This window comes from Neoarius graeffei, chromosome 19 (genome assembly GCF_027579695.1).
Source record: "Neoarius graeffei isolate fNeoGra1 chromosome 19, fNeoGra1.pri, whole genome shotgun sequence".
NCBI classification, from domain to species: domain Eukaryota; kingdom Metazoa; phylum Chordata; class Actinopteri; order Siluriformes; family Ariidae; genus Neoarius; species Neoarius graeffei.
Genome location: NC_083587.1, coordinates 23,960,595 through 23,979,974, shown reverse-complemented (window position 1 = coordinate 23,979,974; position 19,380 = coordinate 23,960,595). Strand labels below are relative to the sequence as shown.

The 19,380-nt window shown below is 41.0% G+C and overlaps 1 protein-coding gene across 3 annotated transcripts in view; it reads left to right on the top strand.

Annotated features, from left to right (window-relative positions):
• nktr (natural killer cell triggering receptor) overlaps positions 1-19,380 on the top strand; it is a 48,799-nt gene that overhangs the window by 22,291 nt on the left and 7,128 nt on the right. For all 3 annotated transcript variants that reach the window (XM_060899902.1, XM_060899901.1, XM_060899903.1), the window contains 7 exons: positions 346-562; positions 722-880; positions 2,157-2,244; positions 2,503-2,651; positions 4,059-6,848; positions 7,066-7,149; positions 15,822-15,878. In XM_060899902.1, the coding sequence (XP_060755885.1) occupies positions 346-562; positions 722-880; positions 2,157-2,244; positions 2,503-2,651; positions 4,059-6,848; positions 7,066-7,149; positions 15,822-15,878 (3,544 nt within the window). The remainder of the gene's footprint in view (positions 1-345; positions 563-721; positions 881-2,156; positions 2,245-2,502; positions 2,652-4,058; positions 6,849-7,065; positions 7,150-15,821; positions 15,879-19,380) is intronic.

The window sequence follows — 19,380 nt, the reverse complement described above, 5'->3', positions numbered from 1 at the left end:
AACGTTTAGTCGCAATTATTGCTGCACAAGAGGGTCACACCAGATACTGAAAGCAGAGGTTCACATACTTTTGCCACTCACAGGTATGTAATATTGGATCATTTTCCTGAATAAATAAATGACCAAGTATAATATTTTTGTCTCATGGGTTCTCTTTGTCTACTTTTAGGACTTGTGTGAAAATCTGATGATGTTTTAGGTCATATTTATGCAGAAATATAGAAAAATCTAAAGGGTTCACAAACTTTCAAGCACCACTGTAAATATTTGTTTGTGTGGGGTTTTTTTTTCTTTTGCCCCTGCCCCCAACCAAATTAAACCTGGCTGTTTCTTGCTGTTTTGAAGTACTTGAAGGTAGGAAGAGGAAAGCTTTCTATTCTGAAGATGACTCTCGGAGTTCTTCAGAGTCACGGTACTCCTCCGTGGAGTCTGGAGAAGAATCTGATGAACGGTATTCACGGCGAAATAAGAAGAGCTCTGTCAAGAGCAAGCATTCAAAGAGGAGAAGGAAAGAAGTCGGGAGGAAAGAGAGACGGCGCGAGAAATCTGTTGATGAAGGGAGGTGAGTGTTCAGCTCCAGTATTTTGTAATAAGTGATTAATAATATCGCAAATTTCTTTGCGCACGCACACTAGGCCATTTTCTTTAGTTTCAGTTATGTTCAAAATGTAGTGTTTTTCTATCAGTGCTAAGTGGTGACTAATGCTTGGCTCTTCTGCAGCCCTTCTGAGCGAGAGATGGTAGAGGAAGAGGCTGGACACAAAGAATATAATGTAAAGAGGGAGAAGCCTATGGTGCGCCCAGAGGAGATCCCTCCTGTGCCAGAGAACCGCTTCCTGCTCCGCCGGGACATGCCAGCGCAGGAAGAGACGACAAATGTGTACGTCTGTTCAAGATAATTTCAAACTCTCAGGAGGCGATAAGGAGACAGAGTGAGCTGTGAACATTGCTAGGCGTTTTTGCGATATGGTAAAACAATCAGTGTTTTAATGACCATAAAATACACAAGCAGATATTGAAAACGAACCAAAAGGAGAAAAAAGGGTTGCCATTAGTGTGAGATTTAAAATCACACATTTAAGGTAACAAAAATAAAATCTCACATAGAATAATCCCACACAACTCATTTAGTCCAGTTCGTTTCATTTTGGTTCCAAGCCACTGCTATTTTATTACTAATATTGTAAATGCCAGTGTAGCCTAATAGTGAGAATCTGTAACAGCAATTAAGGTGGAGTAGCAGAGTATATGGTAATTTTCTTAATTTCTGAATTAATGTCAAAACGAATGCTGATTGATATTTAAGCGTTTTGCTTTCATTTGCTCCTTTTCCACCAAAGCAGTTCCAGGGCTGGTTCGGGGCCAGTGCTTAGTTTGGAACCGGGTTTTCTGTTTCCACTGACAAAGAACTGGCTCTGGGGCCAGAAAAACCGGTTCCAGGCTAGCACCAACTCTCTGCTGGGCCAGAGGAAAGAACCGCTTACGTCAGTGGGGGGGCGGAGTTGTTAAGACCAACAACAATAAGAAGACCGCGAAAGGTCGCCATTTTTAAGCGACGAGAAGCAGCAGCTGTACAAACACGAAGTCATCCATTATTATTATTATTTGTTGTTGTTGTTGCTGCTGCTTCTTCCGTGTTGTTTTTGCTTCGATATTCGCACCAAAGTTTATGCAAACGTAGCGACGTAACTGACGTATACAGCGACGTAACTGACGTACACAGCGATGTAATAACGTGGCTTCCCTTAGCACCGCGAGCTATGGAAAAGCAAACTGGTTCTCAACTGGCTCGCAAGTTGAACGAGTTGTGAACCAGCACCAGCACTGGCCCAGAACCAGCCCTGGAACTGATTTGGTGGAAAAGGGGTAATTGATACCACCTCACAACTTTAACCAGCCAAAATTATAAGCACCATGTATGGTTTTAATTTGCTGTGTTCTGGCAGTGCAAATTGTTTGTAAAATCCTAAAAGATTAGAATCACTAATGTTTAATACTGTTACTGTGTACATAGTCTGCATGAGAAGAAAATGTATTTTAATCAGTATTTAATTAATGACACCTTAACAAGCCAAATGATAAATGTTTAGATTCTTAGATTTGAGCTTTCTGTCGCTTTCACACCCTTTAATGTTTTTTCTCTTGTCTCTTTTTAGTGCTGTACAGGACACCGCTAAAGTGCCAAATGACACCAAGCCAGCTGTTACAAAATCTGGTCGGAAACTCAAAGGTCGTGGCACAATGGTAATGAACTCTCATGTAAAGCATTTCTGTGTGGAACATACAACTGAAGAAGTGGGGAAAAATGAGGAATTTGCATTATTGAGTTTCTATTAATACGTGGATACTGTCTTATTCTCTTCTGTGTACATTTTCTGGCTAATTTTTTCAACTGTTAGATTTTATGTTAAACAAAAACATTTTCCATTGACCCGAGTTACAGTGATCAAAGCCGTTCCAGCTTTAGTGAGAGAATAAAGCTAGTATGATTTCTTACTGCAGAGATACCATACCCCGACTCGGTCAATATCCCGATCTGAATCTGAGGAGGAGAGAGGGAGCAGTGAGACTCCTCCACACTGGAAAGAGGAGATGCAGAGAACAAAAACTTATCAGCCTCCCAGTGTAGAGAAATGGAGCAAAGGAGAAAGGTAAGACTTTATTGTATAGAAAACTAGTGCAAGATCAAGGAAAAATGATTGTATCTTTTCTTCCTTGGCACGTAAATGTGTTTATGGTGTCTGTCATTAGTATACCTGATTTTATTCAGGTGGCAAGTAGTTCATTTTTCTCATATGAGTTTATATACAAGTCATAAATCTGTTAGCAAGTTCACTGGGCAAGTGAGAGCTCCTTTGCCCAGATACCATCTTGACTATATGTGGTAGCTCCAGACTTGTAGTACTCAAGTCCTTAAAATTAGGACACAGGTCGGACTCGAGTCCAGGACTCGGGCTCAAATATGACTCGTGCCCTAATTTTAAGGACTCGTGATTTGACTTGGACTTGAGCACTGATGACTCAGACTCGGACTCGTGCATTAACTGCATTCGGACTCATAAATTGGAGATGAGGATTCGGATTTTTTCTTTATTTTTTGTAACATGCCATAATAATTTGGCATAAGATATTTATATCTACTTTAATTTTTTGTAGTAATTTCATGCAAGAGTGTCACACGTGTGCGCATTGGCATGTGCATCAGATAGACTCTCGGGTGCAGTCCGAACAGCGCGCGCGCCAAGCGGACTCTCGTGCGCGCCGTAAACGACTCGCACCTGCACAGGATTAAGGCGCAATCAGCATGCCAATATAAAAACTGTGAAAACACACTTACTTTGCGAAGTATTGAGTTACATTGCTGACACGTAACCAAGCCTTGTTTCCTTGTTTGGTTTCCTGATCCCTGATTTCCTGTTTCTCGTCTTTGATTCTGCCGAGTCTACAATAGCCTGTTTGTGCCTCGCTCAACCTATTGCCTGTTTCACTGTTTTACGATTTTGCCTGCCGTTCTGGATTGTTTACCGTCTTCACTCTTATTAATAAACACACCTTCTGCACTTACATCCATCTCCCAACCATCTCTGACAGAATACTTTGCACTCCCTGACGAAGAGAAGCACATTCACCTGTTCATACGTCATGTTCAGGAACAAACTAATGTTAATGGCGCTAAAACAGCCACCGTCAAATGGTGCAGTTGGAGTCTTGTTCTCAGACTCGACTCGGCTCAATTTTTATTAATGACTTGGACTTGACTCAGGCTTGAATACTGGGGACTCGAGACTGGACTCAGACTCAAGGTTTAATGACTTGACTGCAACACTGGGTAGCTCATGTAATATAGTAGTAGTTGCATTAAACAAACAAGTATATGAATAAGTAGTGCATTTTGTGTGCACCCTCAACAAAAAGTCCAAGTTATTGGCCAACGTTTTTCTGTGAAACGCAGCTAGCGATCTCCCCCCCCCCCCCCCCCAACCCCCGATTTGACACACTTGAACTGTATAATGGAAGAATAGACACTGATGATGAAACAATATTGAATGAATTCACAGATGGGATGACAGAAGTGGCACCCCTTGGTCAAGGTCACGGTCCCGAGAATACTCTTCAGACCAGGCTTCTGATAACTCTAGTCAGCATCACCATCACAGGAGAGAAAAAAAAGCCAAACGTAAGAAGAAAGCAAAGAAACGGAAACATTCAAAGAAGCATAAGAAAAACAAATTCAAAGAGGCCTCTCTTTCAGAGGGAGAGATGTCGGGGTCATCTGGCAGAAGGTCAAAAGTCTCCAACCATCCTGACAGGAGATCTTATTCATGCTCTCGCTCCCCTTCTACTTCACGCCACTCTCGCAGGTCATATAGATCAAGGTCAAACAGGAGACGCTCCTCATCCTTTTCGTCTAGAGACTCAAGAACTTACTCTAGGTCAAGAGACGGATCCTATTCCAGAAGTCACTCTAGATCCAAGAGTAGGTTTAGATCCTACTCCAGGTCAAGGTCAGGAAGTCGGACAGGACGTTCTATTACACGATCTAGGTCTGATTCCCGTTCCAGATCTAGATACAGGACAAGGTCCCGAACCAGATCTAGGTCCAGGTATAGGTCACAGTCCCCATATTACAGAAAAAGGAATGCATCAAAGCATCCTGAGGGCAGTACACAGAAGGTTAAGAATCCATTACCCACTGCTGCACAAGCTGTAGAACCCAAAGCTCTTCCATCTGCATCTGCTGAGAGTGTCCCAGTGCTGCCTTTAAGTGACAGCCCACCACCTTCTCGATGGAAACCAGGACAAAAGCCTTGGAAACCATCTTATGTTCGCATCCAAGAGATAAAGGCAAAAAAAGATTCACCCTCCCAGGCCCTTATGAGCCGGACTTCAGGTATGCCACTGGAGAGGGAACCGCTATTGAATGTTCAGAGTCAGTTTGAGAAATCTACATCTCATAAGGGCCTCAGTAGTAGCAGCCAGTACAGTGGAAAAGCCAAACAACCTGAAGGTCTCCTTCGAAGAGGATCATCCAGGAGTCGGTCCTCCAGCCATTCAAGGAGTAGAAGTCACTCGAGTTATCAATCTGTGTCACCTGGTCAGTACAGCAGGTCTTCTTCATCTTCCTCTTCTAGCAGATCCGACTCTTATTGTTCATATAGAAGAACATCTTCAGAAAGAAGAGAGAAATGCCATAGTTCTCACAGGAGGGACCATAAGAGAACCAAGAATGTGATGCATAGCCCTGTCAAAGAAGATGCATCTCCCTCCCATTCAGACGGTGGAACTGATGGCACACACTGTCCCATTCAGAGACATGGTAGTTCAGGGGCACAGGAAGATGCACTTATGCCAGATGTTCACATTAAGACAGAAAACGAACTCAAACCAAACAATGCCTCAGCAGTGGCTTCCGCCAACTGTAAATCTGGATCTGGTTGGGAAAGTGACAACGAACACTTGAGCAAGCTGGCTTCTGCTGATGAGAGTAAACCATCTCAGAGTTCTGTTAAAGAGGAGAGTGGACTTTCTGAAAAGATGAAGATGTGGGCTCATTGCTGGGACTCTGAAAGTGAGTCTGACATGCCAAACAATGTGGGTAGTCAAAATAAACCTTCATCAGAAAAGGAAGAGGGGGAAGCCAGTTCAGAATCTGAAAGTGAAGAACCTTTTGGGCTCCCCAAGGTTTCAGAAGAATTCAAAAACAATGAGGAACATTCTGATGATAATATAAAAACCGAAAAGCCCAAAAACAAGAAAGCTAAGCGCAAACACAAGCACAAGAGGAGAAATTCTGACCGGTCTGGCTCACAAAGAGGGAAAACAAAAACAAAAAGGTCTAAGAAGAAACACCAAAAACCAAAGGAGACATTTCACTGGCAGCCTCCACTTGAGTTTGGTGATGAAGGGGAGGAGGATGATTCACTTGCTCAGGGCAAAAATATTGACCCTGCACAGCACATTGCTAACAATGAAGAACTTATAGAGCTGGCAAAGAGCAAGCAACTGAAATCTCAATATGTTGAAAGCAAGGACTATTCCAAGATGATTCATGATTCATCAAAAGAAAGCTGCTCAACTGCAGAGATGGCTAAAAGTGACGAGTTTGCAAACTTGACAAAAAGCCAGCAATTAAAACTAAATATTGAGGCAGCAAAAAGTCCAGCACAAAACAAACATCCACAAATTGCTTCCAGTCAGTCAAGTGTTAATGCAACACATGCCCAAGAGCAAACAAAAGATCAAGATGATATGGAAATCTGTACCCCAGAGCACAGTGCAGACACCAACACAGAACCATCTGAACCTATTGTAGTCGACACGTCAGCAAGAAAAGATATTGTTAAAAACGGTAATCAACTTCAGCTACCTCAGACAGATAAAAAGACCTCTGGTTCAAGTCCTGTTTTAACTCCTGCCAACCAAGCTGGAGAAACCACATCTGGCAGCATTGGGCAACCAGTCGATCCCAAATGGAAACCTTTAAAGGGTATGGCTGTCGTACCAGCGGTCACTGCAGCACCTCTAGCCATGAAAATGGCCATGCCACAAGAGCAAGGGGAGGGCAAGACTCAGGGCCTCAAGATTGAGATCAAAAGCAAAAACCGAGTTCGACCAGGATCCCTGTTCGACGAGGTACGGAAGACAGCTCGGCTAAACCAGCGTCCCAGAAATCAAGACAGTTCCAGTGAAGAGGGTTCACCTGTTGCCACAGGAGAGCAGACTGGATCCCAGAAGCACTCACGGAGCAAGTCCCGCTCGGTATCCAGCTCCAGGCCTCGACGTAGAGACAGGTCTCGGTCATACACCCACTCCAGGAGCAGGTCCAGGAGCTCCAGCTATTCTTCCAGGTACATGCATCTAGCAGCTTTTAATGTTTTGTATTTTTAAACCAGACATAGCTCTGTAAAGAATCACTGATTGATTTGACATGCTTCACTGGTCTCGATATTTACAATATGACTGTGCTGAATCAAAGGAGACATTCAGTCCCAGTAAATGAGTTATGTTTTTCCACTTCACATCATTCTTGGAAAATAAGATTTTTTAAAAACTCTCTGTCCGCAGGAGTTACAGTAGAAGTAGAAGCAGACGGAGATACAGTAGAGAACGTTCCAGATCTCGAAGTAGTAGCTACCATAGCTATCGTAGGTGAGTGTGAATGACGTTGTCTGTCTACTTTGGAAGTTCAAATTCTCACTTGTTTTTCCAGTCCATGACATTTATTATACAGTAAGTGTATAGTTAATGTAAAATGGTTGTGGGTCTGTCTCAGAAGCTGGGTGCTGTGGGGGTCCCCCACTAAATATACTCAGTCAATAAACTATACGGTTTTGAATGGTGATGTTGGTTTTAATTTGAAATAAAATTATGAAAGAAATAATACAGATAAAACTAAATCTTTGATGTGAATACTCTTCAGAATTTGGCAAAAATTCTGCAAATTTGTGAAAAAATGGCGGCTTGATCTGGGACATGATAAATGGTTGACTACATCGCATTCCCTTAAAAAGGTTGTAGTCCACTGAAAAGTCTACAGTTATCACTAATTGTATTTTAAGTTGTAACTTTATCCACCTAAAGATTGGTGCGCTCGCAGAATAATCATAACCGTAATAAAGCATCATGCAAAATATTTGATCACCGTAGTAACTCCATTTTCCGCAAACCCAAAACCAATACGATCGTGTGTTTTGATCTAAATGGAAAGCCTCAGGGTCAAGGTCACTACCTCACCGAAAGTAATAACTTAAAATCACTACGCCATATAAACATTTTGTTATAAATCTGTGATTTTGTTTTTTAAAACGAAAGCTGAAAGTTAGGTATAGAATATGTTTCTTACAGAATATGTTACGATGGTAGCTGGTCTTGTATGAATTTCTGAGCTATAAAATGAGTTGTGGTCTATTTTTTACCGTAGCGTGTTATTTGTGTGCGGGGAAGGACACACATTAACAATTTGCATGTGTAGAATGGAATTTTCCACTCCAACAGTTAGAAGTTGATCGTGCTTCCATTTGCGGTCTCTCTGTTACGCGAGTGATCTGTTCGGACGTTATCACTGAAAAGGTGAGTTTCAACAGATTTTGTTTTAGTCTTGCAGTATAAGGCAATAGAATGTTTTCTTTTTCATCTTACTTTCATATTTGGTAGTGTTTGCGTATTTTTGGCCAATATTTTGCAACCATGTAGCCTGGCAAGCCAGACTAAATGTGAATATTTAGTCTGGCCTCGATCCATAGACATTTCCGACGGGGGTGGGAGGAACAAACCGCTGTCTTTCAAACTGTCTCTGTGCGTATAGACCAACGCTCTGACCAATCAGCGCAACAGTGACTGTGACGTAGTCAGAGCAACAGAAAGCAGTGGGGGAGGCCTTGAAATAAATAATTTTTCAAAATGCGTATTAATTAATAAACAGGTTCTAGATATTAAGAAGTTTGGAGATAATGACCACAAGTTTGGAGTCTGTACCACATACACTCTTTTTTTTTTTTTTTTTTTTTTTTTTCCAAGGGTTTGCTTAAACTGTTTTTGAGAGTTTTTATTTAGTGGCGTTTGGTGAAATAATTTCCCTTAAATTTAAAATAACGGGAAAATAAGAAACAATCAAAAAGTAATGTTTCAAAGCTGTTTATTAATTCTTCGTACTGCACAAACTAGCCCCATCCTTTTGGCTACGAGCGGAGCCAGCTGGTAGATCAGACTTTTGCCATAGCCGGTCGGCAAAACGGCGAAAACGCCCTTCTTGAAAAGGAATGAGCGGAGAGCCTCTTCCTGCTCGTGTTTCAACGAAAACTCCAAGTCTAATTCTTCTAAAACTGATTCCAAAGCGGAGTCAAACGCATGCTGTTCTCTAGCGGTAGCCATCTTTCCTGCTGTGCTTTCTCCAGCGTCGCGCAGCTTTGTCGTCACTCCTGCAAAAGCCCGCCCAAAGAATCCAAACAAAAACCTTGCGTTGTGATTGGCGGGCACGATTTGATGCCCGGGGTGTTTTTGTTTATATGGTGCGAGGCTAGACCCATTCGCTAGGCAAAAATATTTTTGGCCGCTAGGCGGGTGGGTCTAGTTTACTAGGCTAGCAACCATGGTCAATTTAGATCGGACTTTTGATAGAATCTATGGCCAGTCATTTTGCCCCGCCCCCGCCTCGCGCTCCGTCTGGTGCGGTAGTGATGTCCCGTTGCTCGTGCGCCACAGCAGAGACCCGCGCGACCTTCAGCCGGTACAGTCGCTGTTTTTTTTTTACCAGCGCCATTATTCTCATCTTTCCGGTGCGTTTTTTCCATTGTGTCCTATTTCACCATATCAAATACCCAAACTGTATCATATTATTCATATTTAAGTGAATAATCAATTCAGTCATCATAACTTGGCATTTTTAACCCAAGCAATCAAAAAGAGGAAATTTATTCAATATTTTCACTCATCTGTGAAGGAGGGGCTTTAATTCTTCATGATGATGTTATTTTATATGTAAATCAATTTTACAAAAGCATTTGAATTGTAATAAAAAAAAATGTCCACAGTGGAGGCCAGATAAAGCGAGATGTTATCTTTATTCTTATATAAACATGACAAAAGAAACATTTGAGTTTTGGATAAATGCAAAAAAAAAAAGGAAAATTAGAAAATGTATTTTTTGACCATAATGTCGCAAATGAGAGACCAGTTTCCGAGACGGACCCTTGTACTAATATTGCGTTATATAATGTTTGAATTTAGGAGGTCATTATTTGATACAGTGGCAGGACAGGAAAGGTCTGTTACATTGTAGCTGAATTTATTATTGAACCGTTGAATTCATTATAGACATTTGAAACATATCCAGGCAAAAATATGTGCATGTTATTTGATCATGTACCTGACATCCTGGTGTACAAAGAGATAACACAGGATCCACAAACAGAATTTCTGTTGTTATATTCCTATTATATTGACTGGTAAGACCTGAAATGTTGTATATAATGACACTTTATTTCTTCAAGGCATAATGAATCATTTAGGCATTCGGGTCATTCCATGTCAATTCAACCAGAGCCTCACGCCTTACATCATCAATTTTGCTTAAAAAATCAGGATTGCACCTTTAATGTCTTTGGAGAGCACTGGCAAAATATTTTGCCCAGTTTTGCTTCTGTTACTAAAATATAGCCACTTGGGGGGGGGGTGTTTAATTTTTATTTTTATTATTTATTTTTTTTCATTAAAAAATTTTTTTTCCAATTTTTCTTCATTCTGGAGGCTTTTTGGGGGCTATCCTAGAGCTATATTAACATAGCCCTGACAGCCCAATTTTTTTTTCCTGGGTCCTCAGGCACCCCTACTTTTTGAAAAATGTCCAATAGCTTTCTTCATTCTGACTTCTTTCTTTCTAAAATGAAAAAAATCACAATGACACGAATTTGCAAGTGTTTTTCACTGGTTTTAAAGAGCTGTTTTCTAGAAAACTAAGCAAGTCTCAGACATGCCACTTGGTGACCAAAGTCTCAGTAAACTTTTCAGGCCAGGGCTATGTTAATATAGCTCTAGGATAGCATATGGCTGATATTCAGGTGCCCAAAGTTGGCCCCAGCTAGAAAATTAACAAATTTGCCTTATTTCATGGGGGGTCCAGCTCAGAAGGTTCACAACTTAGCAATTTAGAAAGTTGGGTACATTCAGAGTAGGGGTTAAGGCCTAACATATGTGAAAACTGGAAATGGAAAAATGTTCCCTGTGGTTATATGAAGCATTGCTTCTACGTATATATGTACAGTGTGAAATACACTAAATTGCATGTTCAGGCATGTTTGTGGTATTGTAATAGAGCCCACAAGATAGCTGCATCCCCTAATATATTATTCTCTGTTTGTAATTTTACTTGGGGAACAATATCATTTCTGAAAAATGTCGTCTTGGACCATAAATATCTGACGCTGGGCTTTAAAAAAGCTTGTTGATAACTATATAATGTGACTTGGATTTGGCCGTTACAGCGGCTGCTGATAAAATGTGTACAATAATCACATACTTGTACATTCTTCTTCTTCTTCTTCTAATAGTATTATTACTAATATATAAAACATTAATTCTTATATGCTGCTTGTAATTCCCTCTGAAATGCCTATGTAATGTGTCTATGTTGTTCCAGTACCACAATATTTCCAGGCATTTCACTGGTTTTTTTTTTTTAATTTTAAATTTTTTATTTTTACATGGTGTAAACACTGCATTACACACATGAGTTTACTGATAATTTATCTCTTACAAACACTGTTGTATCATCAGATAATGAGCTGATTTTCACTCTTTGGCCACTAATTTCAATGCTTTTAATATCATGTGAAAATCCAATAACCGTACCATGACAAACCATCCAATAAAACAAAAAGGAAACATTTTCCATTGCCAGTTTTCAAATACGTGAGGCATTAACCCCTACTCTAAAGATACTCAACTTTTTTAAATTGCTAAGTTGTGAACTTTCTGAGCTGGACCCCCCATGAAATACGGCAAATTTGTTAATTTTCTAGCTGGGGCCAACTTTGGGCACCTGAATATCAGCCATATGCTATCCTAGAGCTATATTAACATAGCCCTGGCCTGAAAAGTTTTTTTTTTTTTTAAGATTTTTTGGGGGGCTTTTTCCACCTTTATTGGATAGGACAGTGTAGAGACAGGAAATGAGCAGGAGAGACGGGGAGGGATCGGGAAATGAGCTCGGGTCGGAATCGAACCCGGGTCCCCGGATTTATAGTATGGCGCCTTAGCCACCTGAGCCACGACGCCCCCTGGCCTGAAAAGTTTACTGATGCCCCTTTTCCACCAAATCAGTTCCAGGGCTGGTTCAGTGCTGGTGCTGGTTCACAACTCGTTCAACTTGCGAGCCAGCTGAGAACCAGTTTGTTTTTCCATAGCTCGAGGTGCTAAGGGAAGCCACGTCATTACGTCGCTGTATATGTCAGTTACGTCGTTTTATACGTCAGTTACGTCGCTACGTTTGCATAAACCTTGGCGCGAATATCAAAGCAAAAACAACACGGAAGAAGCAGCAGCAGCAACAACAACAATAATAATAATAATGGATGACTTCGCGTTTGTACAGCTGCTGCTTCTTGTCGCTTAAAAATGGCGATCTTTCGCGGTCTTGTTATTGTTGTTGGTCTTAACAACTCTGCCCCCCCCCCCCCCCCCCCCCCCGCTGACGTAAGCGGTTCTTTCCTCTGGCCCAGCAGAGAGTTGGTGCTAGCCTGGAACCGGTTTTTCTGGCCCCAGAGCCAGTTCTTTGTCAGTGGAAACAGAAAACCCGGTTCCAAACTAAGCACTGGCCCCGAACCAGCCCTGGAACTGCTTTGGTGGAAAAGGGGCATGAGACTTTGGTCACCAAGTGGCATGTCTGAGACTTGCTTAGTTTTCTAGAAAACAGCTCTTTAAAGATCATAGGCAACGGTTTTCAATGTATGCACATTTGAAACTTTTGTATGTTAAGAAACCCTCTGTAATTTTCTTCTGGTCCCAAAAAGACGCTGTCCGATTCTGAGGCTGCACGGTCAAACCAGTGAGCCACATTCACCGATTGCTTTGCAACAGCCATAGGTTCATAGACATATGGTTTCACCTCTCGATATTCAATTTGGAGAGTTCCTACTTCAAAATCGCTATCGCTTTCAGACATGTTACACAACCTCTCACGACCAAAGTCCGTACATGTGTGCTCGGTTCGCAAGTAAACACAGAGCTGCTCCCGGTCTGTTTGCCTTGAATGACGTCACAACGATGGTCCCCTGGCGGTAAAAGTGCGCATAAGTGAGATGTAAACAAACCTTCAGAACTTGCACAAACCAGTATATTTTAACCGTTTTATTCCGTTTTAGGGTGCAAATTAGACACCAGGAAGATTGAATTCGCTTTTTGGGTCGTTCTTCTAGAAAATAAAGGTGATATTCTAGGTTCCACCTCCGACCCTTGCCTATAACCTTTAAAACTAGTAAAAAAAAAAAAACACTCGCGAATTTGCGTCATGTAATTTATTTATTTATTTAATTTTTATTTCTGACCTAAATAGTTGGAAGGTGGTGACAATAAAGAAAGTTCAAACTATATATTTCAGAAGTGTATGTACTATAGGGCTAGAGGGGAAAAAATAGTTCACCTGAATAGTCTATAAGTGAGCATACAGAGTCCTCCAAATGGCTCCAGAAATAGGTTTGATTTCTTAAAATTGACCCCCTGACACCAAACCAGTAGTTTATCTCTGCTAATAGTAACATTTCAGCTTTAAAACTTGGCAGTTGGGCTCAGGATTAGGGATGTTAACCGATGACCGTTTGACCGGTGGTTGACCGAATCAACGTCAACCGGTTAAATTTTTTTTTTGGTTGTCAGTTAAAAAAAAATCAATCGTTTTGAAGCTGCCGATTTTGGAGCGGAGAACCTGGAATTCTGTGTTGTAAACACTTGGGGCATGCCATGCGGTGTAAGGACGACAGCTGACAAATCAGAAACACCCATTCAGTCATGTCCAGCCCTCCCGCCCCAGTTGAAGACAGCTGACAAATCAGAAACCCCATTCAGTCATGTCCCACCCTCCCGCCCCAGTTGAAGACAGCTGACAAATCAGAAACCCCCATTCAGTCATGTCCCGCCCCAGTTGAAAACAGCTGCCACTCGGCGAAAGAAAAAAGTGTAGACACAGGCTTTTTAGCTTACAAATTACTATTCTGTTTTTTTTTTTTTAATTATTATTAGAAGGCACATGGAGTTTAGTCCTGCCTTGGCCAGTGCATTCTGAAAGTATGTTTCGGTCTGTAGCCAACAATGCATGTTATTGCAGATCATATCTCTCCACACAAACTAAAGGCGCAGATGCCGACTTTTTCATGGCTGAATCGTGCAGATCGGATTTTTTTTTTTAGGGGGGGCGTTGGAGTGTCTGAATAATTTCATCAGAGTAAATTCTGTATTAAAATTACTAAATAAGCACATGCCGTTGAAATTATTCAGACACTCCAACGCCCCCCCCCCCCCCCCCCCCAAAAATCGGATCTGCACGATTCAGCCGTGAAAAAGGCGGCATCCGCTAAAAGGCGCGCCGTTTGCATCCCTGTTAAACTCATAGGTTAACCGACTTTAACCGGCTAATGAGGCTCGGTGGTCGGTCAAGATTTTTTTTTAGTTTTCGCCATCCCTACTCAGGATTAGGGATCGACCGATATGTTTTTTTCAGGGCCGATACCGATTATTATGGAATTGGGATGCCGATAACCGATATGTGCAACCGATAAATGTAAACATTATAATTCACATGAAATTAAACATAGCACACACTGACACAGACCTTCATATCCATGAAATGTATGTTTAATTGTAAAATTGAACATGAAATTTTGTGCAGGGAGATGCCAGCAACATTTGTACAATAAAGTCAAACATTAGTTAGAATAAAATGAGAAATAAAATAAATATTCACCAATAAAAAAATAAATCCCTCCCTACTATATTACAGCTCACCATTTTCAGTGGAAAATAAATGAAAATACACTCTGGATTCTTTTACACTAAGAACTAAGTAAGACTTACCAACTTCAAGTAGTTTTTAAATAACAAATCAAGTGTAGGGAGCTGCCTGCAGCATTTTTTAAAAAGTAAAATCAAACATACAGTAAAGTAGGCTATCACTCCCTATTAGGAGCGGCTGCTCCTTTAAGAGTACATCGCTTTCCGAATCAGAAGCGCTAGCGAGGAGAATCACTTGCGCAAGAATTATAAATACTAGTCACACCTGGCTTGTTTAAATGTTCAAATAGCGCTTTATAAAGTTACCTAACATATACAAGTGCAATGCGCTTTTTGAGCACGAGTCACGTCGTGAAGTTTACTCATCACCATAACAAATAGCCAGTAGGCTTGCGCTAGCCTACAGAACACAAACACTACGTTTTATTTCGTCTTCCCTTGACCACCTCTCTGTATGGCTGTCATTCTACTGTTCGAGTAGAACTACTGACACATTCACAACGTTTCCAGACGGGGATTTAAAAGTGACTGCAGCCTACGTTATGCTGTTTCAGCGAGACTAGTTGGTTGTAGGCTAATTCAAGTGCTTCCTTCCATAAGCTAAGTTTGCCTGGCTACACAGATGCAAATGGACAATTTTAACGAGTAGTAGATGAAGAATGTAAACATATAATGATGTTGTGCTTTTGCAACTTGTGTGTTTGTGACTTATTGCGGGAAAAGCAGCGTGTCCTTACCTTGATACGGGCGCCTTGAAACAGTTCAGAGTGTTTAGCTGCGCGTGTCGATTGGCTATATCTCTTGTGCCAAACAAATCAGATGTTGTGGTGGGCGGGACCGTGTTCTTGAACTCAGAGAGGCGAGTGCAGGAAAGGTCGTGCAGTGACAGTCGCGTTAGGAACGAAATGGCTGCAAAAAGGCATGTTATCGGCATATCAGTGGAAATTATGGCCGATACCGATAACCCTAAAAATGCAGAATATCGGCCCGATATATCGGCCAGGCCAATTATCGGTCGACCCCTACTCAGGATATATGTCCCCTTCATCCAAAGAAGTTTAAATAAAATTAAAATTTTTAAGCGTTGAAGTTAAAAAAATTTTGGTTCATTTGATATGGAATGACCCATTCATCCTGTAAAGCATTCATAAAATTCTGTAAAGTATGCAGGATTTTTCCCAATGGCCATCAACTCCTGCAGTTCAGTGGTTGTAACACACAGCTGTATGGTCTCAACTATTGGTATGGACACTGGTGCGGACATTTTCAGTTGGCTTTTTGGTTTATCATGTGGTTTTTTTTGTTTTGTTTTTGTTCCCCAGTCATACATACAGTCGAAGTCGTTCCAGAAGTTGGTCCAGAGGACGCCGTAGATCAAGGTTCGTAAAATGTTTCTTTTCATTTTATTTGATGTTTCTTTATTTTAAATAGCATAGGGTGCGATTCTCCTGCGAGTCCTTTTTTGTGTGCGCGTCCAGTTGAACACATTTTACTTGCACGCTTTTCTCCCCCATATATGCAAGCCCTGCCAAAATGAAGGTGATCTCGTGAATGAAGCAATAATGAAATTAATCATTTTATTTAAAATGGAAGTAGTCTGAATCACACCGTTGTGTAAGTTTTCCTGTTGGGAAAACAAGGAACACGGACTTCTGCATTTACCATGTGAATATCATGAAATCCATTCATGCCATAAACCAGACTCTGATTTTGAAAATAAATGCAGAGAGCGAGCTTTCATATATTACAAATTGCCTCAAAGTAAGGCTTTAGTTTCTATGTATAGCATGACACTAAACTAAAATAATAAATAAATTAATCTAAACTAAACCAGGGGTTCTCAACCTTTTCTGCTTTGAGGCGCATCTATTCATACTTGTAACAAATCAGGGCCCATTAAAAAAAGATCCCCAATTATTTTGGCTCATCTATTCTATTAGAATCTAATAATGTATTATAAAGTATATTAACGTGATGCAACATCACTCCCTGTTACAGATGGGAGCCCAGGAATTAAATAAATGAAATAAAAACAAACTGTTTTTAATTGTAGGTATTGTATTTAAAACTGTATGGATGTGCCAGAAACCAACATAAAACCATGCATGCAGGGCATTCTCACTCAAAAGGGATTAATGATCCAAAAGTGGAGTCTGGTCCATTAACACAAGAACTTATTGCCATGTTTGTGTTCAGCAAACAAGCAAGTTATTAAAGCCAAGAAGTTCACTCAAAAGAAGTGGATATAGAAACCACTCAGTGGGATTAGATCCTTACACACAAACAAAGAAGGATTTTTCCTATGAGTTGGAAAATTATCCATCCATTGAGTTCATCGACATCTCAAACTACCTGGTGCTGCAGACATCATTCTACACGGACACACCGATGAAAACCTGGAAGAGCATGGAGGCGTACAACTATTTATATGTGGCTGGTTTAAAGATTTGGGGATCAGGACACTACAAAATAGATGGCAGTAGACAGATCTAAGTGCAAGAAGAGTGTTTATTAGCATGTGTGATATTTACAAAAACGAAAGCAAAGCAGAATCATAAAGCGGAGTATTTAAACAGCATTATAAACATGACGGTCGTGGTGATGTTTTGTAAAGCCTCTGTGAAAACAGCATCCGTATCTGCACGTGCTGATTGCGCTCAAATCAGTATCAGGCGTTTCCCATAACGACTAGGTCCCAAGAGCGTGCACAACGCGTTCCATGAGTGTGCGTGGCCGCTCAAGGTGCGCCACAGTTAAGTGCGCAAAAGCGCGACAGTCAAATGTTCACCTGCTGTGTGACCACAACTTTTAGCTCACGTGTATATCTCCATACATCGCCACCAAAATGCCTCATTTTCATCGATGACCCATCGCAAGTTGTAGTGTGACCGTAGCTTAATGAGGTGGATGCAACCCAGCAATTGTACCCTACTACGAGTTAAAATTAGCTTCAACTTGGAAAAAAAATTGCGGCCCACTGTACTACAACCCCGATTCCAAAAAAGTTGGGACAAAGTACAAATTGTAAATAAAAATGGAATGCAATAATTTACAAATCTCAAAAACTGATATTGTATTCACAGTAGAACATAGACAACATATCAAATGTCGAAAGTGAGACATTTTGAAATTTCATGACAGCAACACATCTCAAAAAAGTTGGGACAGGGGCAATAAGAGGCTGGAAAAGTTAAAGGTACAAAAAAGGGAACAGCTGGAGGACCAAATTGCAACTCATTAGGTCAATTGGCAATAGGTCATTAACATGACTGGGTATAAAAAGAGCATCTTGGAGTGGCAGCGGCTCTCAGAAGTAAAGATGGGAAGAGGATCACCAATCCCCCTAATTCTGCGCCGACAAATAGTGGAGCAATATCAGAAAGGAGTTCGACAGTGTAAAATTGCAAAGGGTTTGAACATATCATCATCTACAGTGCATAATATCATCAAAAGATTCAGAGAATCTGGAAGAATCTCTGTGCGTAAGGGTCAAGGCCGGAAAACCATACTGGGTGCCCATGATCTTTGGGCCCTTAGACGGCACTGCATCACATACAGGCATGCTTCTGTATTGGAAATCACAAAATGGGCTCAGGAATATTTCCAGAGAACATTATCTGTGAACACAATTCACCGTGCCATCCGCCGTTGCCAGCTAAAACTCTATAGTTCAAAGAAGAAGCCGTATCTAAACATGATCCAGAAGCGCAGACGTCTTCTCTGGGCCAAGGCTCATTTAAAATGGACTGTGGCAAAGTGGAAAACTGTTCTGTGGTCAGACGAATCAAAATTTGAAGTTCTTTATGGAAATCAGGGACGCCGTGTCATTCAGACTAAAGAGGAGAAGGACGACCCAAGTTGTTATCAGCGCTCAGTTCAGAAGCCTGCATCTCTGATGGTATGGGGTTGCATTAGTGCATGTGGCATGGGCAGCTTACACATCTGGAAAGACACCATCAATGCTGAAAGGTATATCCAGGTTCTAGAGCAACATATGCTCCCATCCAGACGACGTCTCTTTCAGGGAAGACCTTGAATTTTCCAACATGACAATGCCAAACCACATACTGCATCAATTACAGCATCATGGCTGTGTAGAAGAAGGGTCCGGGTACTGAACTGGCCAGCCTGCAGTCCAGATCTTTCACCCATAGAAAACATTTGGCGCATCATAAAACGGAAGATACGACAAAAAAGACCTAAGACAGTTGAGCAACTAGAATCCTACATTAGACAAGAATGGGTTAACATTCCTATCCCTAAACTTGAGCAACTTGTCTCCTCAGTCCCCAGATGTTTACAGATGTTTACAGTGTAAAGAGAAAAGGGGATGTCTCACAGTGGTAAACATGGCCTTGTCCCAACTTTTTTGAGATGTGGTGTTAAACATTTGATATGTCATCTATGTTCTATTCTGAATAAAATATGGAATTTTGAAACTTCCACATCATTGCATTCCGTTTTTATTTACAATTTGTACTTTGTCCCAACTTTTTTGGAATCGGGGTTGTAAACAATCCGTGTGCTGGGCCAGTGTATAAAGACATGTTTGACATGGAGATTCATTTCATGAAAATGCACTATTGAGGAAAGTGCAGTAAAATGCATGTTCCAATGTCCATGCTCGAACTCATGACAAGTAGCTTATTATTATTATTATTATTATTATTATTATTATTAATAATTATTTTTTTCGCGGTCCAAATCCTGCGCTCTGATTGGCTGGCGAGCGGGTCCATATCCTATCGTACTGACCACGGTTACGGACCTCTGGCGACTCGCTCATTCACAACAACAACAAACGTAGTAGCATTTTTTGTCAACATTTATCTTTTTTTTTTATAAGATTTATTCATAAGATTATCAAAAATCTTATAAATT